The sequence below is a fragment of the Metopolophium dirhodum genome, chromosome 4, assembly GCF_019925205.1.
Source record: "Metopolophium dirhodum isolate CAU chromosome 4, ASM1992520v1, whole genome shotgun sequence".
NCBI lineage: Eukaryota > Metazoa > Arthropoda > Insecta > Hemiptera > Aphididae > Metopolophium > Metopolophium dirhodum.
Window position 1 is genome coordinate 18,060,659 of NC_083563.1, and position 22,570 is coordinate 18,083,228.

The 22,570-nt window shown below is 27.6% G+C and overlaps 1 protein-coding gene across 3 annotated transcripts in view; it reads right to left on the reverse strand.

Annotated features, from left to right (window-relative positions):
• Window positions 1-19,957, reverse strand: part of LOC132942910 (histone acetyltransferase KAT7) — a 112,913-nt gene extending 92,956 nt beyond the window's left edge. Inside the window, exons 1-7 of one of the 3 annotated variants that reach the window (XM_061011620.1) lie at window positions 19,796-19,956; window positions 17,119-17,827; window positions 15,605-15,937; window positions 15,298-15,536; window positions 14,960-15,232; window positions 13,804-14,030; window positions 12,873-13,059 (exon numbers count right to left, since the gene is read on the reverse strand). In XM_061011620.1, coding sequence (XP_060867603.1) covers window positions 12,873-13,059; window positions 13,804-14,030; window positions 14,960-15,232; window positions 15,298-15,536; window positions 15,605-15,937; window positions 17,119-17,827; window positions 19,796-19,813 — 1,986 coding nt within the window. In that variant the 5' untranslated portion in view covers window positions 19,814-19,956. Of the gene's footprint in view, window positions 1-12,872; window positions 13,060-13,803; window positions 14,031-14,959; window positions 15,233-15,297; window positions 15,537-15,604; window positions 15,938-17,118; window positions 17,828-19,795 lie in introns of all 3 variants that reach the window. The other 2 variants (XM_061011621.1, XM_061011622.1) reach the window with 2 other exon arrangements.
• Window positions 19,958-22,570: the final 2,613 nt, after the last annotated feature.

Here is a 22,570-nt window from a genome sequence, read left to right on the forward strand (position 1 = left end):
TGATTTGTACTTTGCATTTACTATATTTTTATGTTCAATAGAATAATACCAAAATAATATTAAAATGGGTAAATGGTAATAAAATTACATAGTTTTAAATATAATTATGAAGGTTAAATATACTATCTAATATATAAAATTCTCGTGTCACAATGTTAGTTACCATACTCCTCCAAAACGGCTTAACCGATTTTTATGAAATTGTATATGCATATTCAGTAGGTCTCAGAATCGGCTACTATCTATTTTTCATACCCCTAAGTGATAAGGATGTCCAGAAAAAAGTAACTATTATTATTTATAATAGTGTATTATATATTAATTGCTATTGGTTATTGGACATGTTTGTTGATTTGTATTATTATTTGTTGTCAATATATAAATATAAATTAATGTTTGTGTGTAGATTAGACCTCCGGGAAGAAGATAGGCTAATTTAAAAAGGGTTAAATTCAGTTTTTTTTATTCATCGGATTTTTGTTCAGTTAGGTTAGGTTAGAATTTTGTATTAATTGATTATATTAATCCACCGTAGGTGGAATTAAGTAAAAACTACAAACTTGGTATAACTTTGATACTTTGTAGTTAAATCATACACTTACGTACAAACAGCACGGGGTCCACGATCTACCACAGGTAGATTGCCCACCTGATAATATATTGCTGCGAATCAGAATTTTTATTCCGGGCAACAGAAAAGTTAAGATAAATCTAGAACATCATACATCGAATATTAAATAACGCATTGAACAAAGTTTGAGTCATATAAAGTTTGTACATTTAACGGGTAACGAAGTGCACGGGATCAGCTAGTAACTATATAATATCAAAAGATTTATTTGACAAGAAATTAATATGATAAATTATAGAACTTTCAAAATATTTAACTTTTCAACAAAAAAAATGTTCACGAAAATGTACATCACTAGGTGTAACTCTTAACACAAATGATTGTGGATACATGAAATGTTTACTGAATGTTTATAGCATTTTCTAAACACCATAAGGTTTTCAAAATATTTTGATTTGTTTTTAGCTGTTTAAAGACATTATTTTCAGTTTCCAATTTGTTTACGTTTTTTTTTCTATAAATGTCAAAATACAATTTTATTCGTTGGGTCAAAAAGCTTAAAAATGTAATACAAGGCCCCTAATATATTGTCACAATAGCAGTTTAAAAATATTAAAAATACATAGCAACAGTTTTATTTATAAGCATTTAAAGTTCAAATTTAGACAAAATACGTAAAATTCACAAAAATGAATTTGAGTTAAAAATTAATAAAAAAATTTTTTTAAATCTAAGAATTGAACTGAATAGAAAATTTCATTTATATTATGTTTGTCTACGTTTATATAAAAAAAAAAATTGTCTATCGGAAAGTCAAATTAAATTTGTTTTTTACAGCATTAACTGCTACTAGATTATTAGCTTGTAACAAAAAAAAAAATTAGTTAAATATAAATAATACAATAGTTTCCTCAGATTAAATAGTAGGTACATATCAATAAGTTTTAGAAATGTGGTGATTTTGTTGGTGTTAATTACATTTTTTATGAGCGTTTGAACATTGAATACTCACTCGATTATCTCATATAGCGATTTACTTATTTTGTTGTAATTCAAAAACAAATAACTGTAGATAGTTGAAACTATAATTAAACTATAGTCGAACTTGAAATTTATACCATGTTTATTTTATAAATTCCTATAGAATAAAATGTTCAAAATATTTTGACTCAATTTGAGCTGTTTTAACGGAAATTTTCAGCTTATAATTTGTTTGAAGTTCAATTTTACAAAATGTATCAAATTTAAAATTTAAAAATTGAATTTGTGGTTAATAATTTAAAAAATTTTCAACTTATATAGCTAAGGATTGAAATTTTAAAACAAAGTTTCACGTAAATATGTAAATAAATCACTTTATTTACAATAATATCATCAAATATACTTAATATATCATAGACCGCCAGACCGTTTTCGCTCAGATTCTCTGAGCCTTTTACGGACATTGTCAGTTTTCAATTTCTTTAGTTTTTTTTTCTATAAATATCAATAAAATTTTATTTGTTGGGTAAAAAAGCGTGAAAATTTAATATAAGGCTCCTGATATATCGTTCTAACAGCAGTTGAAAAATATTAAAAATACATAAGCTCAATTTTTTTTTATAAGCATTTAAAGTTCAAATTTTGACAACATTTATCAAATTTATAATTTATTAATTATTTTGTAGTTAAAAATGTATAAAATGTTTAACTTTTATGGCTAAGGATTTAAAATTTAAAACAAGGCTCCGCGTAAATAGGTTATATATAAATTACTTTATTCACAATAATATCATCAAATATACTTGGTAATATCATAGGCTGACTGACCGTTTTCGCTCAGAATCGTTTTTAGTATATAATATTATATCATTGAATTAAAATTTAACACCATTTATTATTTTGATCCACTTGTAACCTACTGTACAGCAGGAAAACACTCACTTGCCCATTTTAATAAATTTTAAATTTGATAAATTTTGTCAAAATTCGAACTGAAATGCTTATATAAAAATATTGTGCCTACCTATGTATTTTTAATATCTTTCAACTGCCATTGTAACAATATATTAGGAGTTACAATAAAAACCAAAATCGATTTTTCGTAAAAATTCCACTTTTTCTTTTGTTTTTTTCCGGCACTTTTGAAAACTACTGGGAAATTTTTACTTTTGACCCCCAAAAGTACTAACTAACTAGATTCATTTTCCTATCAAAAAGAGTGCTGTTGAAGAAAATCTAAAAACTGTCCTAAATTTGATGATAGATAAAAATTTAAATTTAAAAAACACACATCATTGTTAAATTAATACCTACATTCATCGCTCCGCTCAGAATCTAAAATTATAAAATATAGTTTATAAGAAATTTAGATTCCTAATGAATGCATAGTTAATTTTAGTCTTAAAAAATACATATAATATGTATCTTCATCATTTATTAAATTTATTTATTTTTATTCAATGGATTTTATTAGTGTATCTCATACCCATTTTAGAGAATTTAAATATTAAAAATCGTCCTATTAATATAAAATTGTATGGATAACACATATTTTAAAATAACAATAGTGCATAACAGCATAATACAATCAGCCTTTTACAAGTAAACAAAAAGAAAATTGAATCATAAAAATCACGCTTTCTGATATCATGTTTAGAGCCACAAATGCATAGAAAATTATCATTATAAATAATTTTAACTTAAATGTATTATTCTCGTCGATTCACCGATAAACATATTATACCATTCATAAAATATTTATAGTTTTCTCAAAATATGAACAAAAACAAAAACATGTTTTTGAACAGAGTTTGTAAGTACGCAATAATTAAAAGTGGGACTTAAGAACACATTTAAAAACATTTTGAAGTTCTATAGGTTAAATTTGTTATTGTATTATTTTTAACCTTTTTCGTCAAACTAGCCAATAACACACATACTGGTTGTTAATTTTTTTTTATTTAAACAATTTTCTGGTATTCCTTTAAAAGTCAAACTGTGATTAAAATCTTTATTATTACTATTATTATTATTATGATTGCTTTAGCAGAATACATTTATACTAAATAATTAAGTTATTTAGGTTTCAGAACAAAATGTTGAAGTTAGACGGTTGAATTTGGTAATATTGGCATACAATAATACGTATATATATATGTGGTTGTAGTGTAAGTTTGTGGGGTGGAAACCTACTCAGGTATAGTATATAATATCACAAACGCCCGAGACGGAGCAAAATGGGGCGACGCAGTCTAAAGCGACAATGGAAAGAGGCAGACGTCTCGACGGTCGTATCGACCGGGCAATAACTCCTGAGGCCTTTCCAGACATAAGCACAGCCGTTGGGGCTTTCATCTAACATAAATACGAATTTTAAAGCAGAAAGATGAGAATTACGTATTCCACGTTGCGTAGGTACCTATACACAAACAATTTTCATCCCATTCATTTGCGAACAAAATATCAAAAATATTTCATAACAGTAAAATAGTAAAAAAAACACACTTTTCGTAAACTTATTCAGATTGTATTCAAACAGTTTAAATAAACTTACACGAGTTCTAAAAATAATGATATTACTGTATTTTAAACGTGTTATGTTTACCCTACATTGGCAGTTTCAACGCATCATCGCCCAAATAATAATCGTAATCATTGGAGTATGAAATATAGAATTCAGTTTGAGTAAATAATTATACAAATGTTAATGTAGGTATTCTATATAATATTTTCTAAATAAATCATGATTCCTTACGTTCCATAAAACCAATAGTAATACAATGTAAAAAGTAAAAAGTAAATACATTTTATTTTAGTTTATACCCAAATATTACTTAGTAGGAATAGCCCATACTCGCGTTTAAAGATATTTAAAATAATATAATCTACTAGGTGTTATAAAAACATTAATATTTATTTTAAATAATAATCCATTATTATTATGTGTTTGGTAATGCATAAATATTATTTTAAATTTTGTATAACAGTTGAAAATGCACAATTATTATTTATTTAGCTGCTTAAGAACCCCTTTTACACCTGATTACACAAAAACCCGTACCCCCTCCCTTATATACACCATTATTCCAACCAGTGCATTTTTTTAATTGCAACATTATTACATACCAGACTTAAAATCATTTTAAATGGAATACAATACACTACCTAATACATTATAATGTCATATAACCTAAAAGTAACTATATGTAGTTGATGTGATAACATTGGTACTTAATTTTACTGCAGATAATTTGTTACCGCTATTCCCGTTGTTCTAACCTAACCGTCTTGTATACTTGTATCCCCCATATTACCCATTATATAGATTATTACAGATTGTATATATTCTTGTTTTATAATAAAAAAAAAAACTATCCAAACCATATCACAGAACACAAACATTTTGTTGAACACGAATAATACAGATATCAATAATACAAGTTATATAATTTAAATTTAAAATAAAGATGTTAACTTGTATTTGTATTGAAAAAAAATGTAGGTATACAATTAATAAGTAGTTAAATTATTAAAACTATGATAGATAATAAGCGTTTGCTTGAATAAAGTATTTCCTTCAAATTAAAAATCATGAAAAACTATGGGATGTTTCGGAATTTAAAAAACAATGTTTTAAGAACCATTATTTACCTGAATGCATTGTATAAAAAAGGGCGGTTTCGTCCTGGAATTCCAATTAAAATAATTAATCGTTCGTTAAAACAAAGAAAAGAAAACGTTAAATAAACTACACATACGGTCACAATAAATTTAGTGCAACTACATGAGGCAACATTTTGACTACAGCTATTTCAGTATGAAAAATAGAGGTTTTTATCAATTTGTACATAATTATTAATTATTACACATTAAAAAACAACGATTCATAAGAAAACTATACGTATTATATAATTTGGTAAAAGCGACGTTTTATTATAGAGAATGTTATGTTCAAAAAGCTTAATATTGTAATAAAGATATTAACAACATTGAATAAATAATGAAATGTATAATGAACTCCATCATAAGAGAATTTCACACAGGGATTTTCTGTCTTTGTCTAACACACGTACGAAATTGACTTTCCCACATTTTTGACATTATTCCCCAAATTCCTAAAAATATTATATTAAAAGATATGGTAAGTGGATGTCACTCTGCTGTACAGTAGGTTACAAATTGGCCAGTGTACAATGGATTGTATTAAACTTGAATTAAATGATATAATATCATTGTATAAGAAAAACGTTTCTGAGGAGAGACGGTTTGTCAGTCTGGAAACTTTATATTGGTTTTATTCATTATAGCCTGTAAATTGAATTAATTATATAATATTATTATTTTTTATTCGCTTCTATGGTGATCAACAAAGCGTAAGAAACTAAAATCCCTTTTTTAGCGGTTTTTTGAAATTTGTCGGTGGTTTTTCCCAAGGCATTAAATAACTATTGAGAAAATCAAAAAATGACATCTCTAAAGTATCATATAGGTCAAATTCGCTAAAAGATAAGGTACTATATTATGTTGAAATCGAAGCTCTCCTTCTGGTAGAAATTTTGTATTAAAAAAAAAAAAAATAATAAAAATAAACACCATTGTAAAACCTTTAGCTATATCCTCGCTCTGCTAAGAATCTAAAATAGTGATTAAAAAATTGTCAAATTCAATTTTCGGAGAAGTTAAAATCAAAAATATGGGAAGGGATGACGACTTTCTGTTAGTTTGTTGAATTCAAATTAATTTAATAGATCAGGACACCACTTACACTTCAGGCGTCTCTGAGAATTGCCAGGTATGGTAAGAGTGGCCAAATTTTTTATTAGTTGGTTTGGATAATTATTTAAACGGTTATGGAATAGATTTTTGATTCATCACTTATTGATTTAAGTTTTAAGTCGGTTTTTAGTGTATGATTTGAAACGTAGGGCGAAGACAGTACTTTTTAAAATAATAACAGGTATACCAGATACCTACTACATATATACTTTGCAGTCCAACAAAAAGACACGCCTTGGCCCAACAAAATTTGGTTCTTCTACGCATCCACACGTGAAACATTGTCATTTGGAACTGGTCTCGGTGACAGGGTGTCGAGTGAAGTTGCACAGAATCGGTGTGTTCTCTCGATGGATAGAGTACAGATGCATAGTACTGATTTACATAAAAGTAAGCGTATCGAGAAGAGTGGCCAACGGCCAACACACACATATATTATATTATATTCATTTTTTCTTTTTACCTAATATTTTATTTCAACTTCTCATTTATTATTTATTTGAATTTTGAAATACAAAATAATAATATAAATACATATCACGTATGCAAAAAGAAATATTGAGAACCTACTATCGTTGGAACTATAAATAATGATAATGATAAAATATTTAGTTTGATACCGTTCTGTATATTATTTACGATTTTTCGTTCAGTAATTCAACTATGAATATTAATTTAGTATTATTGTAAAATAATAATTTTAATTTCCTATAGTGGAAAAAATGAAAATAATATTAAAGTTTACATGATTAAAACTTCAGCTTATTAAAGATTAAACAAATATAATATAGTATTTCACACAAGTATTTAGTATTTACGAATTTAAAATGGTAATGTATCGTGGTTTGCATACTCTCATAACTTTAAAAATAAAACAAACATTATAATATTATATTATGAATTGAATAACGTTATGAGCTTTATAATATTTAAAGGATGTAAATTAGTATAATATAGGTATATCACCAATACAAAAAAAAAAATTGATAAAGACAAGTATTTTTTTTTAAATTTTGAGATGTTAAAGTATTTTACATATTTCTATATTAAATTTACCATTGTGCATAATATTTTAAGAAATTAATAATTATCGTCAGTATTATTCATATACAATTGAAGAACTATATATGTTATGTTTTTAAGTAAGAAGGGTTGAAATTAGAATGTTGAGCGGTGCCCATTCTAACTAAATGTGTGATATGCTGGAGACCCAATGGATCTTTATACACTTGACCACACTGAATGACATTTGAGATAATACACATATATTAGTGATATAATTAAAAAAAGGAAAAGTAGGTAACCATTTTGTTGTATTATGAATGACTGTCGACTATAGAGAGAAAATTTCCATTGAGTAAGTATCACTATAATGTATGTGTTAAATTTGAAATCAATGATATAATATCATTGCATGCGAAAAACGATTCAGGTTCTCAGCCTTTATTACTATTTATATTTTATGATATATTTGTATTGCTAGTATGGTAATTTATTTTACTATTGGAAATACGGTAAATTGATTTCATTTTTTCCGAAAACACTACATTTATTATATTATACTAACTTTTAATTATTATAATGGTGCATATATATTTATATCAATTATATCAGAAAAGTATTATTGTGGTTAACTTTTGAGTCAATACCGACTTACCATAGAAGGTGTGAACGGTAAAAATAGGCAAATTTATTTGATTGAGTTATTATAACAACTTATGAAGAATCTTGTATTAATATTTTAAATCGTAGGTACAATTAGAAACATTTTCTGACTCAAAGTAATTTCCAAATTTTTGTGATTTTGAATTCTAATCTTTGAAATCTTTGAAAAAATTCCAATTTCAGACGCTCATAAAAAATTCTTGTGAATTTACGCTCAGATTTTTTTAAATTTTCATTAATAAAAACGTATGAGGCACCTAGTATTAAATTTTCTAGTATTTTTAAAAGAGTCAATTATTTTGTAAATGTAATGGTGTATTGGTGTACCTATAGAAAATAAACATCTACCTAGTGAAAGTATCTACGGTTGTTGGCTTTTTCAGTTGCGCCAAAATAACTAAATCGATTTTGTCAAAAACTGGTATTGCGTATAAATCCCGATTTTAGATTCTGAGCGAAGCGATGAATGTATTGATTTTACAATGATGTGTGTTTTTTTTTTATTTTTTTATTTTTTTTTTATTTTTTTTTTTATTTTTGTGTCTGTCATCACCTTTTAGGACGGTAAAAGTGCTTGGATTTTCTTCAATAGTAACTTTTCTGATAGGAAAGTGAATCTAGTTGGTACTTTGGGGGGTCAAAAGTAAAAATTTCCCAGTAGTTTTCACAAGCGACGTGAAAAACAAAAGAAAAATTAAGGAAAAACGGGAATTTTTACGCAAAATCTGTTTTCGAGAAAATCGATTTTGGTTTTTGGTGTAACTCTAAAACAAATGACGTAGGGACATGAAATTTTGACTGAATGTTTATATTAGCATTTTCTATACACCATAAAATTTACAAAATATTTTGACTCTTTTTGAGCTGTTTACGGCCATTGTCAGTTTTCATTTTTTTTAGTTTTTTTTTCTATAAATATCAATAAAATTTTATCTGTTGAGTAAAAAAGCTTGAAAATTTAATAGAAGGCTCCTAGGTTATTGTTTCAAAGGCAGATGAAAAAAATTAAAAGTCCTTAGTCACAGTTTTTATTTATAAGCATTTAAAGTTCAAATTTTGACAAAATACGGAAAAATCACGAAAAATAGCAAATTATTTTGAGTTGAGAATTCATAAAAATTTTTCTTTTTAAATCTAAGATTTGAAAATGTAATATAAGATTACTCATAAGTTTGTCTACCTTTATCAAAAAAAAAATGTCTAGAAGAAACTTAAATTAAATTTTTATGAGCATCTAAAATTTATATTTTTACAACATTTGATATTTACTCGATTTCTCATGTAACAATTTTCTTATTTTATTGTAATTAAAAAACGAATGACTGTAGATACTTGAAAATTTCACTAAATGTTTATATTAGCATTTTCTATACACCATAAAATGTTGAAAATATTTTGACTCTTTTTGAGCTGTTTACGGACATTGTCAGTTTTCAATTTTTTTAGTTTTTTTTTCTATAAATATTAATAAAATTTTATTTGTTGGGTAAAACAGCGTGAAAATTGAATATAAGGCTCCTGATATATCGTTCTAATAGCAGTTGAAAAATATTTTTTTATAAGCATTTAAAGTTCAAATTTTGACAACATTTATCAAATTTATTATTTATTAATTATTTTGTGGTAAATATTAAAAATACATAGGCTCAATTTTTATTTATAAGCATTTAAAGTTCTCATTTTGACAACATTTATCAAATTTATAATTTAATAATTATTTTGTAGTCAAAAATTTATAAATTTTTAACTTTTATGGCTAAGGATTGAAAATTTAAAACAAGGCTCCACGTAAATAGGTTATATATAAATTACTTTATTCACAATAATATCATCAAATATACTTGGAAAAATCATAGGCTGACTGACTGTTTTCGCTCAGAATCGTTTTTCTTATACAATGATATTATGTCATTGAATTCAAATTTAACACCATCCATTACAGTGACCCACTTGTAACCTACTGTACAGCAGAGTGACATCCACTTATCCACCTTTTTTTTTTTAAACGTTTTTGAAAATGACTGTGAATTTTACCTTTCAAAAGTATTAAATAGATTCACTTTCCTATTATAAAAAATGTTGTGGGGGACGGAGTGGCCGAGCGGACTAAGGCGTCGGCTGCGACGCAGTCGACCCGAGTTCGATTCCTCGGCCATGGGAGGCATTTTTCTTCGGACAAGTCACGGTCACCCGGGCATGGCAGATACCTACAGGTGCCCAATCAAAAATTCTGCCAAACAAAACACACACGTGTTCCTCACCCAACCGACTTAATTACCTACAGTAAACTAAAAATAGCTAATGGCCTCAGCTGCCGGGCTCCAGATCAAGTAAAAAAAAAAAAAAAATGTTGAAATTGAAAATCAAAGAATTATTTCTACTAGAAAAAATATTTACAAATAGAAAAAAAAAACACACACATTATTGTAAAATCAATACATCCATCGCTCCGTTCAGAAACTAAAATTAGGGACAGGGGTACATCTGTGTAATCTACTGATAAGACACGAAAATAATAAATACCAAAACAAGTTATAGGGGCGCATTTGACCCAATCCTCATCCGCCCACATAAACATACGTCACTGGCGCCGTCGCCGGGCGTGATTATCATAATACGACATATTAACATATTATACACACACATATATTATATTATTTATATATAATATAACACTATGCCGCGCCGTACGAATTTCGAAAAATGCGAAATATATATGAATAATAATAGTTATTAACAAGACCCGTCTGGGATTACTGAACGAACCCGCGTCGGTTCCATGACCTGGGACAACCCCATTTTCTGCGGTGATTGGAGTGGTGAGGTAGCGGCTCGATGCTCGTTGATGGGGGCGAGGGGTAGACTCGCAACCGCTGCGTCGACTGGTAGCAGTGGAGGTACACACAATATAATGGCTAGACACACGTACTATACCGTTGGTTCGAGCTAATCGACGACGGTGTAAGGGGTTGGGGGGAGGGAATGGGAAAACCCTTTACTATACTTGTGAACGACTACTCATCCGGCCACTTTATATATTATTATTAAACTATGTGGAGATGAGGATCGAGGAGTATGAATGTCTCGCTAAACACAGGCGGTGCATATTATTATAATATATATATATATATAGGTATATATATATTCAATATTGAGTTTATAGTTTTAATGACGGTGTGCCGATATTACGTCGTGTGATTGGTGGTGATCGTAATGGATTCATCGAATACGCCCTGTATATCGTCGGATTTCGGCCATATATATTCAATTCAATGCCGTAATTTCAGTATTTTCCAGACTTACAAACTCACCTAATTGATGACTGGAAGTTTACTGGGGTAAAGGAGTAAAATTCCAATGTAAGACAAAGCGGAATAGTCTTTGGAAAATTTAACACCCTAAAATTACGCTAATATTAATATTGTACTCAGCTGGTGATTAACGCATTACGATGCAGATGTGGGTCGATAAACAGAAAATTCTAAATAAAAATGCCGTTTGCAAAGCAAGAGAACCGACAAAAATATGTTCCTCTATTCATCCTCATGTGATAATATCCTTTCTAGTGGAACCTGGCATGATGGTAGAGTGGCACAAGGGGATATACAGACTATGCGTGTTTTCTCGCTAAACCGAATATGGTGCAACAGATTTTTAAGGCTTGGAAATGTAAAGCTATAAAAATTAGCTTTCGATAACTGATACCAAGCAGCTGAAATTCTAAAAGCTAATATTACTAACCTAACCACTAAAAGTTTGCTGAATCAATTTTGTGCATACCAATAGCACCAGCTAGACAATTAAGAGAACATTCATCACAATTAATTTAATCATGTTAAACTTTGGAAGTGGATAAAATTCTACAATGAAATTATATGTTAATAATTATCAAAGCAAAATAAAACCGATCACCATCATTAATATAATTGGGAATCAAAATTGTATGCACGATAACCATACAAGATAGTATATTATATTATGTTAGTTTTCATAAATAGCTTATCATATAGTTTATTTAAAGTCCGTGTGAATAAAGGATGTACAATAAAAGAAATATATAAAACATAATATACAATATTATGTAATAATATACATAATAATAAAATGTATAATGATTATATAGAATTTTAGTAACTTTATATCCCTAAGCAAACATTACAAATGTTATTTGGAGATGAATGAAGTAAAATAATCAAAGGCGTGAATGATAGAAGAGCTATACATCTAAATTCTAAAGGTATAATGTTTTGTTGTTCCAATAATCAAATTTTTAAATACAACTCGACTGTCATGTTACAAAACAATAATATAAGTTTTTACAGTTATACTACTACTAAAATGATAACATAAAAGCACATTGTATAGTGTATATCAATTTTATCTTAAAAAAAAATACCAAGCGGTTAAGTTAATATTTTGATAGGGTTAAGTCAATAGTATATTAATATTGTAATTTAAAATATTATTATGGAAGTTAGTAAGTTACACTTCTATAATAATAATAATCAAAAATTAAACTAAAAAAATAATTGACTTAATATTAAATATTTTTAATTTAGCTACTTTTCAACGATAAATACAAGATTTAGGTACCACCTCAGGTACCTGTATAAATATAAGAAAAATTAAGTGGACAAAATTGTAGCAGATAATTTTAACTAAATTAACAGTTTCAAACTAAAATTATTAATTAATAATCTAAATTTATTTTATTTAAATTTAATCTTTAGATCAACATACGCCTATTTTAATACATAGATCAATTAAAATTGACATTTATATATTATTATTATTATTAGTAATAATAATTGGTATGTAAAACATACTGTACATATCTACTTATCATTAATTAAATCCAATAGTGTAAAGATAAACTTACCTTACTGAAATAACCAACAATATGGCATCCATCTTCGTCCTGAGTAGTCATTATGTAAAACAAAAATGGTTCTACATCATAATAAAGCGTTTTATGGTCTAGAAAGAATTTTGCAAGTAAACACAAATTTTGGCAGAATATTTTGAATCGTTTACCATCTACTTCCCAAACAGATATACGGTCTTTCCTAAAATATATAAATTAAAAAATTAGAAAATAAAAAAATAAGTGGAAAAAAAAAGATGGGCAAGTGGGTACGCTCTGCTGTACAGTAAGTGCCTAGAAAGGTTTCACTGTATGTAATGAGATATGTTAACGGAAAATGATTCTGAGCGGAGACTTTCTATCAACCTATAGTACTATGTATATTTTATGATATAATTGCTGTTAAAGTAATTTATTTTACAATTAGTCATTAGTAATACAGTAGGTTGAATTAATTCTTGCCAACAAATTGTATATGAAATATTATAGTGTATACAATATAATAATATTCTTAAAAAGTTTCAAGTACCCTCTAAAAACTGTTTTAAATATTTTGATTACAGTATAAACTACTATTATGAGAAGCCTTGTTTTAAATTTTCAATTCTTAGCAGTAAATTAAACACTTAATACATTTTTAACTAAAACATAATTTGCAAATTTTCAAAATTTGACTTTTAATGATTATTAAAAAAATTGTGTCTGTATATATTTAATATTTTTGAACTCCGATTATAAAAATTATAAGGAACTTTGTATTACATTGTCATTTTTTTGACCCAAGGGGATTTTTTTTAGTTACAATTATATCAATACATTTATCGCTCCTCTCGGAATCTAAAATAGTACCCAAAAATAGAGAAAATCATATTCAAAAATTAATTAACTGGACAGGTAATCAAATTTTAATTAAATTGTATTACATAATAAATAATTTCTTGCTTACCGATAAACTTCATCGCCAGGTGGATGTTTCCAAACACATTTGAGTTTATGTCTAAATAGTACTGTTTTACTTTTAATGTAGTGTAAACAGAATTCACATAAGTACAATTTTGGTACTTGTGTATATTCTTCTGGGTATGGACTTTGATACCAAACTTCCATTTCATACTTTCCCATTTCTAAATACTTTGTGCCTTTAAAATTTGGTAATTGTTTTAAATCTTCTTCCTATTATTTACAAAGAAAAATACATTAAGATTTACAATACATACACTGTATCACATTCCACAGCAGAATATATTTTGGAGTACTTATATATAATTGAATTTTGAACTCTGGTAATAAGTATTACGTAGTTAGTTATAAGTATTTAAAGCATAGATTAGCAAACTAATGTGCTATTATTTTTAGGGATACCCCTGTGCCATATTATTTAGCTTAATATCTAAACTTAAAATACTCATAAGTTTTATAACTAATTAACTTATCATTCAAAATTTGATTTTTTAATTATCGAAATACTCTAGAAATAATGCTGCTTCAGAATATGATATTAAAAATGTATATTACCATTCAAAAAAATATAAACTTAAAAATAGTAACTAAAAAATATAATTTTGACATTGAATAATTTAACAATTTAAAAAGTGAATTTTTAAAACTTTAAATTGTGAAAATTATAACAATGAAAACCATAATATATAACTTATGTTTATGAAATACTCAGTAAAATATGAGAATATAGAATGTACCTGACATTAAATATACAACCCATAATTTAAATTAAAATATATTTATTTGTATATTAATCTTTCTCATTAGTGAAAATTTGTATCTACCTAAGAAACCTAACAGAGATATTGATTTACTTACACTTTCATAAGGTAATTTACATTATACTAAGATTTCAAATTATAATCACGAGAAAATATATTTATGTACCTAATGTGTACCAGGTACACTGTACCTATTTAATTACTTATTTAAAAGTAATTAATATATTTTCATTTACAGAAAACATTGATTACTAGAAAATAATAATATGATTCACCCTTTAGTATTGTTTTCATTATTTTTATTAGTTAACGGAAAAAAAAACTAATTGTGTAACATTTTTAAAATTGGTTATTTGTATTGATACTAAAAAAGGTACTAACAATTTTCTCACTGGCTACTGCTTGTGCTTCTTGAAATAACTTAAGATCATAGGATGGTATATTAGAGCAGTTGAGTATATCAGGCTCTAAATCTTTACCAGCATATTGGTCACTTTGCGAAGTATCACTACTTGTTTCATTTTTTTTTTTATCATCAATATCATTTCTCATTTCTTTTACTTTATCTCGATAGTTCTTTTGTTCAGCTGAACTAGATTTTAATGTACCCTTTAAACGTTCTTCATTTTTCTTTAGTCGTTCAGATAAATTTTCCTATAAGCAAATATATACTGTTTATATAACAATTCAAAAACATAATATATTATCACTTATATTACTTGACATTGTTTAATAGTTAATCTATGATACATGGGGCAGGCTTCTGAAGTAAAATGACGCTCATATAAGCCATTTAGATGACCTAATGAATCACAACCATTAACTGGACAAAGTCTTTCTTCTAATTCAACAAGCCCTCCACTATTCAATCTCTTATCATTACAATTTAGTGGCTTGCGGGTTTTGTCACGAGCTTTTTTAGTAGGTGATTTGCAACTGGTACTAGTTGATTTACTTCCTAAAATAAAAAATTATATTAGTCTATTAATTGATTAATAAGAAAAACAAATATATGTATCAATATACCTGTATCTGAATCAGAATCTGTTGCAGTCGTAGTTCTATGGCTAGCAGCTAATATACGGCTTACTCTGGTAGATCCTCTAGTTGTAACAAGTTTTTGGTCTTGACCAGCTTTTGAGTTTGAATTAGTATTTGAACCATTTTTAGTTGGTTCTGGAACTGGATATTTTCTAGGCCGGCCACGTCCTCTAGAGACCTTACCGCTAGATGAAGATTCGTTAGCACTCGTAACTTTTGTGGCAGGCTGCGGTGTTTTATTTAAAAGTTTCTTTTTGTGTTGTTCTTGTGTTGTTTTTTTAATCTTTTTATCTAACGATGAATCTGTATCTGATGACTCTAAATAAATAAATAATAAATATTAGACAATGATCTTTATTGTAAGTTATATTATGGGTAACATACAGTTTATGAGAGATAAATTAGAATGAGAATGTAGAGATCAGTACCAGTGGCGGCTTGTGGATACTGGTGGTTGGGGTGTGACTTTAAATATAATAGCGGCATTCATAGGTTTAACAAATTATTTAATTATACAAAAATATACATCTTACCAAATACCAAGACAAAATAGATCTATTTTGTCATACATCTTACTAGTCGCCGGTCGCAGTAGAAAATGGAAATTAAAATAATAATAATAGCAATTAGCGACCGACAACGCTGTTAATTTTAAAAATAAATTACCCAATATAGTAATATATAAATATTGTACTGTATGGACGACACTGCCGGTTGTCCAAGCCCGTACATAACATCGCAGCAACAATAAATGTACCCGCACGCACACAATTGCTTTGTGTCGCTTATAAGTTATTATATACAAATTCTGAATATAATGTTTGAACACGACAAATGTAATAGAAAAATATAGAGTGGGTAGTAACTAGTGGGTAGTTTATAACTATTTTACTATTTAAAAATTTGCAATATTTTTTAAAAATGTAAAATTAAGAATATAATACAACTAATTTTCTTCATTCAATCAATTTTAATATCTAGGGGGTGCAATCGTCCTGTCGTCCAAACCACAAGCAGCCACTGATCAATACCTAATAATAGTTTACTTCCAAGATGAAATAAAAATCTAGTAAGGGAGCGAGGGGAGGGTCAGAGGTTGGGACGCTACCAATTTTTTATAGAGCGCTAACCGAAAATTACTAGCGCGCTAAAGTATATCACTACTTTAGGTGTATTGTAGTGACGCTTCGTTAATTGCTATTACTAAAGTAATGTCGCTACAAATAGCGCGCTACTCCTGACCACTGAGGGGGGTTTAATTACTTAAAGCCTATGGTTAGAAACTCAAAACAAAAACAATAGATTAAGCATCGGATTAAGAAGAACAACTTTATATCAAATATAGAAACGAAGTATCCGAGCCTTTCAGAAATATTTAAAAAAATAACAATCAATAGAGTTTAAAGTAAAATATTTTAAAAATTGACACTCATGTTTTTTTTAAATTATTTGTAACTAAGTAAATTTTTTCTTTTAATATATTAGCATATTATACTAACCAGAACTTGCTGATGTTAAGGTGGATGTTTTAGTTGTTGGTGAATGTTTTTTTAATTTTGCCATTGCTTTTGGTCTGGGTTTTACTAATGCTTTTTGTGTAGTAGCACTTTTCATTGGCGTAAGTTTTGGAGGTGGAGGATCACTGTCACTACTGTTTATCTTATCTGGGCTGAAAATACTTTTTGACTTTGAGTCAGGTTTCTTAACTCCATCAGTGATAGCTGTGGCTTTAGACCTCGGTCCTTGACTACGTTTAACATCAGATTTTTTGTTTTTATCCTGTGATTTTAAAACTGCTGCAACTGTTGCAGTAGCTTTAGGTTTCACCGGTGGAAATTTTCTTTTGGTTTTTGTCTCTGCATCTGTATCTGAATCAGTATAGATAGCAGCTGTTAATTTAGGAGCTGTATTTGTTTTGTTTTTAAATTTGTCTGGTGAAGATTGTTTTTTAGAAAGTTCAGAGACTTTTGGTTCTGAAGAAGTGGATGCTTTTTTCTTTGGTGATTTCTTGTGTTTTTCTGATTCAGAAGAATTATTTTCAGTAGTAGATGAATTTTCAGTATCAGATGAACTTGTGGAATCAGATCCTGATGTCGATGATGATGAACTACTAGAACTATTTGTACTGGAATCTGTACTGGAAGCTAAATCTTTACGTGCAGTAGATTTAGGTGGTGTTGATGACTTATTTACTGAAGATCCAGTCTCCTAAAATAAAATATAATAATAATTAATAAGACATAGAATGTAATTAAAATCTAAAATATTTAACAAGAAACAAGATAACTATTAATATTTTTTTTTTTTTTTTAGTGAGAGATTACAAATAAACTAGTATTCACCATTATTATACTTTGTTTGCCAAGAGAATTTGGTTGCTTGACGCATACGACTGCAAGCAAGAAATGAGAAGGTAAGTTTTTGCAGCGGCGTACAACAATTTTTGGTTGGTTTAACCATATTCTCTTGGCAAATGGAATATAAACAAAAATGTATTTACTAACTCGATAAACTTATTTTTTTAAACATGAAATATATAACAATAAGGAATTGTTGTTTATTCTATAGGTATTTCTTTATTTTAGTTGATTAGATTTTATTTGTCTATAGTACAATTACTATCTTACAAAGACCTTAAAGAACATTAAGATTGGAAAATGAACAGTATGAAGAACTTTTAGTTTCAATTATTTTTTATTGTAAGTAGCAAGTAAATTAAGCATGTAAGTATTTGATATGCTTTAATAAATATAAAATATTAAGAAATACCTACTAAATATATTTTTTTTAATTTTATAATATTATAATTATGATTTTACAACAATATAGGTACATACTAAATAGTCAATGCAATATAATAATATGTACCTATAAAAACACAAATCTTAAGAATTGATCAAGTTAGTTAAATGCACTTCAAATACCTATTTACACAATATTAGAAAGCAAAAAAAATCTTTTAACCAGCCACATACTTTATTTATAATTTGTTGTACCTGTATAGGTATATGGCAATATTCAACTTTTAATAAGTATTAGGGCTGTTCTTACAATGTCCGGTTAAAGTTATCTGACACTTAACCAGCCGAATTCTGCCGGTAATAAAATCTGTTATCAGACGGTTAGCGTTAAATTTACCGGACATTGTAAGAACGGCCCTTAGTCCTATCAGACTAGGAATAAATAATATCAAAATAAACATGATTCGCCTCTCAAAATATTGTTATCAAGTACCTACATAGAAACAAATTAAATACCTATTAAAAATAAAACTATAAACTATGCCTACTGAATACATTTTATTAAAAAAAAAACCAATGTATTTTACTTATACAGTGGATTCCGCTTTATGTGGACACGTTGCCACATTAGGACCAAACTCATTTTCCCACATTAACGGTTGGCCATATACATAGAAATTAGTTAGTTAATATACATTGGAATTGGGACCAGACCATTTTGACCATATTACGCGGATGCCCATATTAACCGGTGCCCACATTAGGCGGAATCTACTGTTAATCTAGGCTATTAATATAAAATAAAAAGATGAAACCTGTGTTTTATTTCGTTTTAATTCATTATTTTTCTTTAGCTAGATGGGTATATTCATAGGTATTCGAATAAAATAACATGGACTAAAATAAAGCAGTCTTCAATAAATTATTAGAGGATAACAATAATATTACATCAAACAGTGGAAAATCGAGTTATCGAGACTCAATTGTAATAAGTCACCTAGACCAAGGCATTCCATATTTACATTAAAACTTTTAGTTATAAACACTACTTATTTAATTGCATTAACACAATGACTATTGTACAATAACTTGAAATTAAGTTTGTATTCTCAGTACGTTTTATATTTACACAAATGTATGAATCCACACAATTTTAATCATTGTGTAAACATTTTATAATATAATACTTTTGATAAATTAATTCATAATTTATATTTATAAGTGTAAAAGTCAAATAGACATATACAACATTTCTAATAAGAAGGGCTTATGATAAAATATGTATAATTTCATTAATACCATTCATTTTGTATTATGAAATTGATGTTTGGAAAAAATTAATAAATCATTTTAGCAACATAAATAACAATGAACAACAAACTAGATTGTCGATAGTAAATTTAGTTATTGTCAACTAGACTAACGATATACTAACCTTTTTCTTCACAGTCATGTTGAAGGATCAATTAATAATTATGCACCGTAAACAGTAAAGTAGTTTTTAAAAAGAAAATACAAAACTCAGCGTAAAGTCAAATACTTAAAAAATAAAAACAACATAATATTGCAACCGAACTTAGTTCTTATCTGTTTGTAAACAGTTTAGGACCGGGAATCGCAATATAAGAGGGGGGCTAGATCAGATATCTCGGAATGTGATAACAGCAATTTTGATTGTTGGGAGATCAATTGTGCCAACGTTGAAAACAAACAATTTTACCAAAATGTCCATAAAAGGTGTATTACTGTTTTACTGTTTTAACATTTTATTTATTATCAAAAGGGTGAAGGTATAATATTTCGGATAAAACTACAGATATTATTATAATGACTATTTGACAAAAAAACATATACACATTTGCTTATGACTTGGAACATTTTTATTTAGTGTTTACACATTTATTAAGCGCATATTTCAAGGTTTTTGATGCGCGTGAATACAATAATATTCATATTATTTAAGTTTTTTTAACTTTTTAACGCATTCCGGACTTCAATTTATTATCAATTATAACATAATTAATTGCACTAAATTATTCAGTTCCCATTTTACAACAGTCCAAAAAAGTGGAAAAATATTACTGATACTGTTTCGTCTTTAAAAACAATTAAATTGTGTAATTAGTACAGTAAATTATTTAAAATAGTGAGGGCGTGAGACCCAAACATGACGTGTTGGATAGGCAAATTTAATGGGTAGGTACTTTGTAAATACCTAGGGTTTGGATTTGAAGGCAAATGCTTATTTTTTATAATATTTACCAGAAAAATAATTTGTGTATCAAAATTTGTTTCATTTAATTTCTAAAATAACGGATGGATATTTTTTTGTCTTTTTTACTTATAAATAAGTGCCTTTTTGATTTATTCTATTTTTTGATTTTATTGTGTAATTTCCAATTGAAAGTTTTAAATACGTAGGTATAACAGTACAAGAGGCTCATGAAGAAGAAGCATTGTTGTCTGTCGATGTTATTATGTTTAAAATTATTTTTAATGTGTTTTATTGTTGGCAATATTTATTGATACCTATCGCTAAATACCTTATCGAGTATTAATTGGTATGGCAAATTAATTTAATGTTGATGAAAATACCAATACTACATAGGTAATATCTATAGGTATGTTAATATTTTAGTCGTTTTTTGACAAATGCTTATTTTCACATTTAAAGTGTTTTTGTTGCTTATATTGCCTTCAAAGTTCAAATCCGAACCCTACTTATAAATAGTAATATAGGTTTACGTGGTACAACTGTATAAGCTTATAATTATTTACCTACTGGCTACCAATAATAGGCAACAAATGTTAAACATTTCGTAGAAAAATGCTGGTTTTAATTTTAAACATTTGTACGCAATTATTTGTTTTTCGAAAAATACATGAAAATTCCTGAATTTATTGCCAACCGGAGTGTAAAAGGTACATATCTTTTAGCTCTTATACTATACCATTATTATAATAACACAGAACAGATGAAATCTATTAAAAATATAATATAATATATACTGCGGTAATACCAATTTGATTTCCACGTTTAAAGGTAAGTATTGTTAACATTGTTTATGGATTTGTCGTTTGTGAACTTAGCAAACATTTTTAAGATAATATAAGGTATATCTTAAATCGTTGTTGCATACTTGCAGTGTTGGCGTGTTGCAGGAAATAACACAATGAATACCTACTTCTTTTGTGTCGTTAGCTTAAAAATTAGAGTGAATAGACCTATTATTAAACTTGGTGGTAAGAACATTTTCTGTGTTTTGTTGGAAGCTTTTTTTCTATAATTCAGTTTTTAAGTGAGTTATGCGTGTACAATAAATGTAAATTAAAAATGCTCATAACTCACTGGTTGAAAGTAAGCAGTACTAAGCAGTTAACTAGGTATAAGAAAAATTGTGTTAATAACGTGGAACTTTGTTTTCAATTTTCAAACCTTAGCTATAAAAGTTGAAATATCATTTTTCAATTTTAAAGTTCATAAATTGTGCCTATTTATTTTAAAAAATTTCACCTGTTATTGTAACAATATATCAGGAGCCTTTTATTAAATGTTCATGCTTTTTGACCCCACTACTAAAACTTTATTGACATTTATAGAAAATAAAACTAAAAAAAAGGAAACTGAAAATGCCCACAAACAGGTTGGTGGTGTATAGAAAATGCTATTATAAACAATCAGGGGAAATTACATGTACCTATCTACGATCATTTGACTTAAAGTTACACCAAAAACTAAAATAGATTTAGTTAAGACGTGATATTATTGGTAGGTTAAGTTTCTATTTTATAATCAATAGATTACCTATAAATCACAATTTTTTATTTAAATCCCGGTAGTCGAGTTTTGGACAAGTACCTACATAGGTAACTTATAATAATTCATATTGTAATTTAATTAGGTTGCAAAAAAATATAACTTCTCAAACACTGTGTCTAGAGGAACTGGTGAGATAATGCATTCGAATAATAAAATGTCTATAAACTTTTACGACCAGTTTCGCATAGTTAAATTTGGCATGCGAACTATAACTGAAATAGATAACCAGAATAGGTACATTGCTGATCACAAAGTACTTTCTGTAAAAGTACATACGATTTAATATTTATCAATAGACTGTATAGATACTTAGTATAATATAAAGTTCTATGGATTTATCATAGTAAATAATATATTTTATAATATCTATGGCAATCATCAATTGTCGAC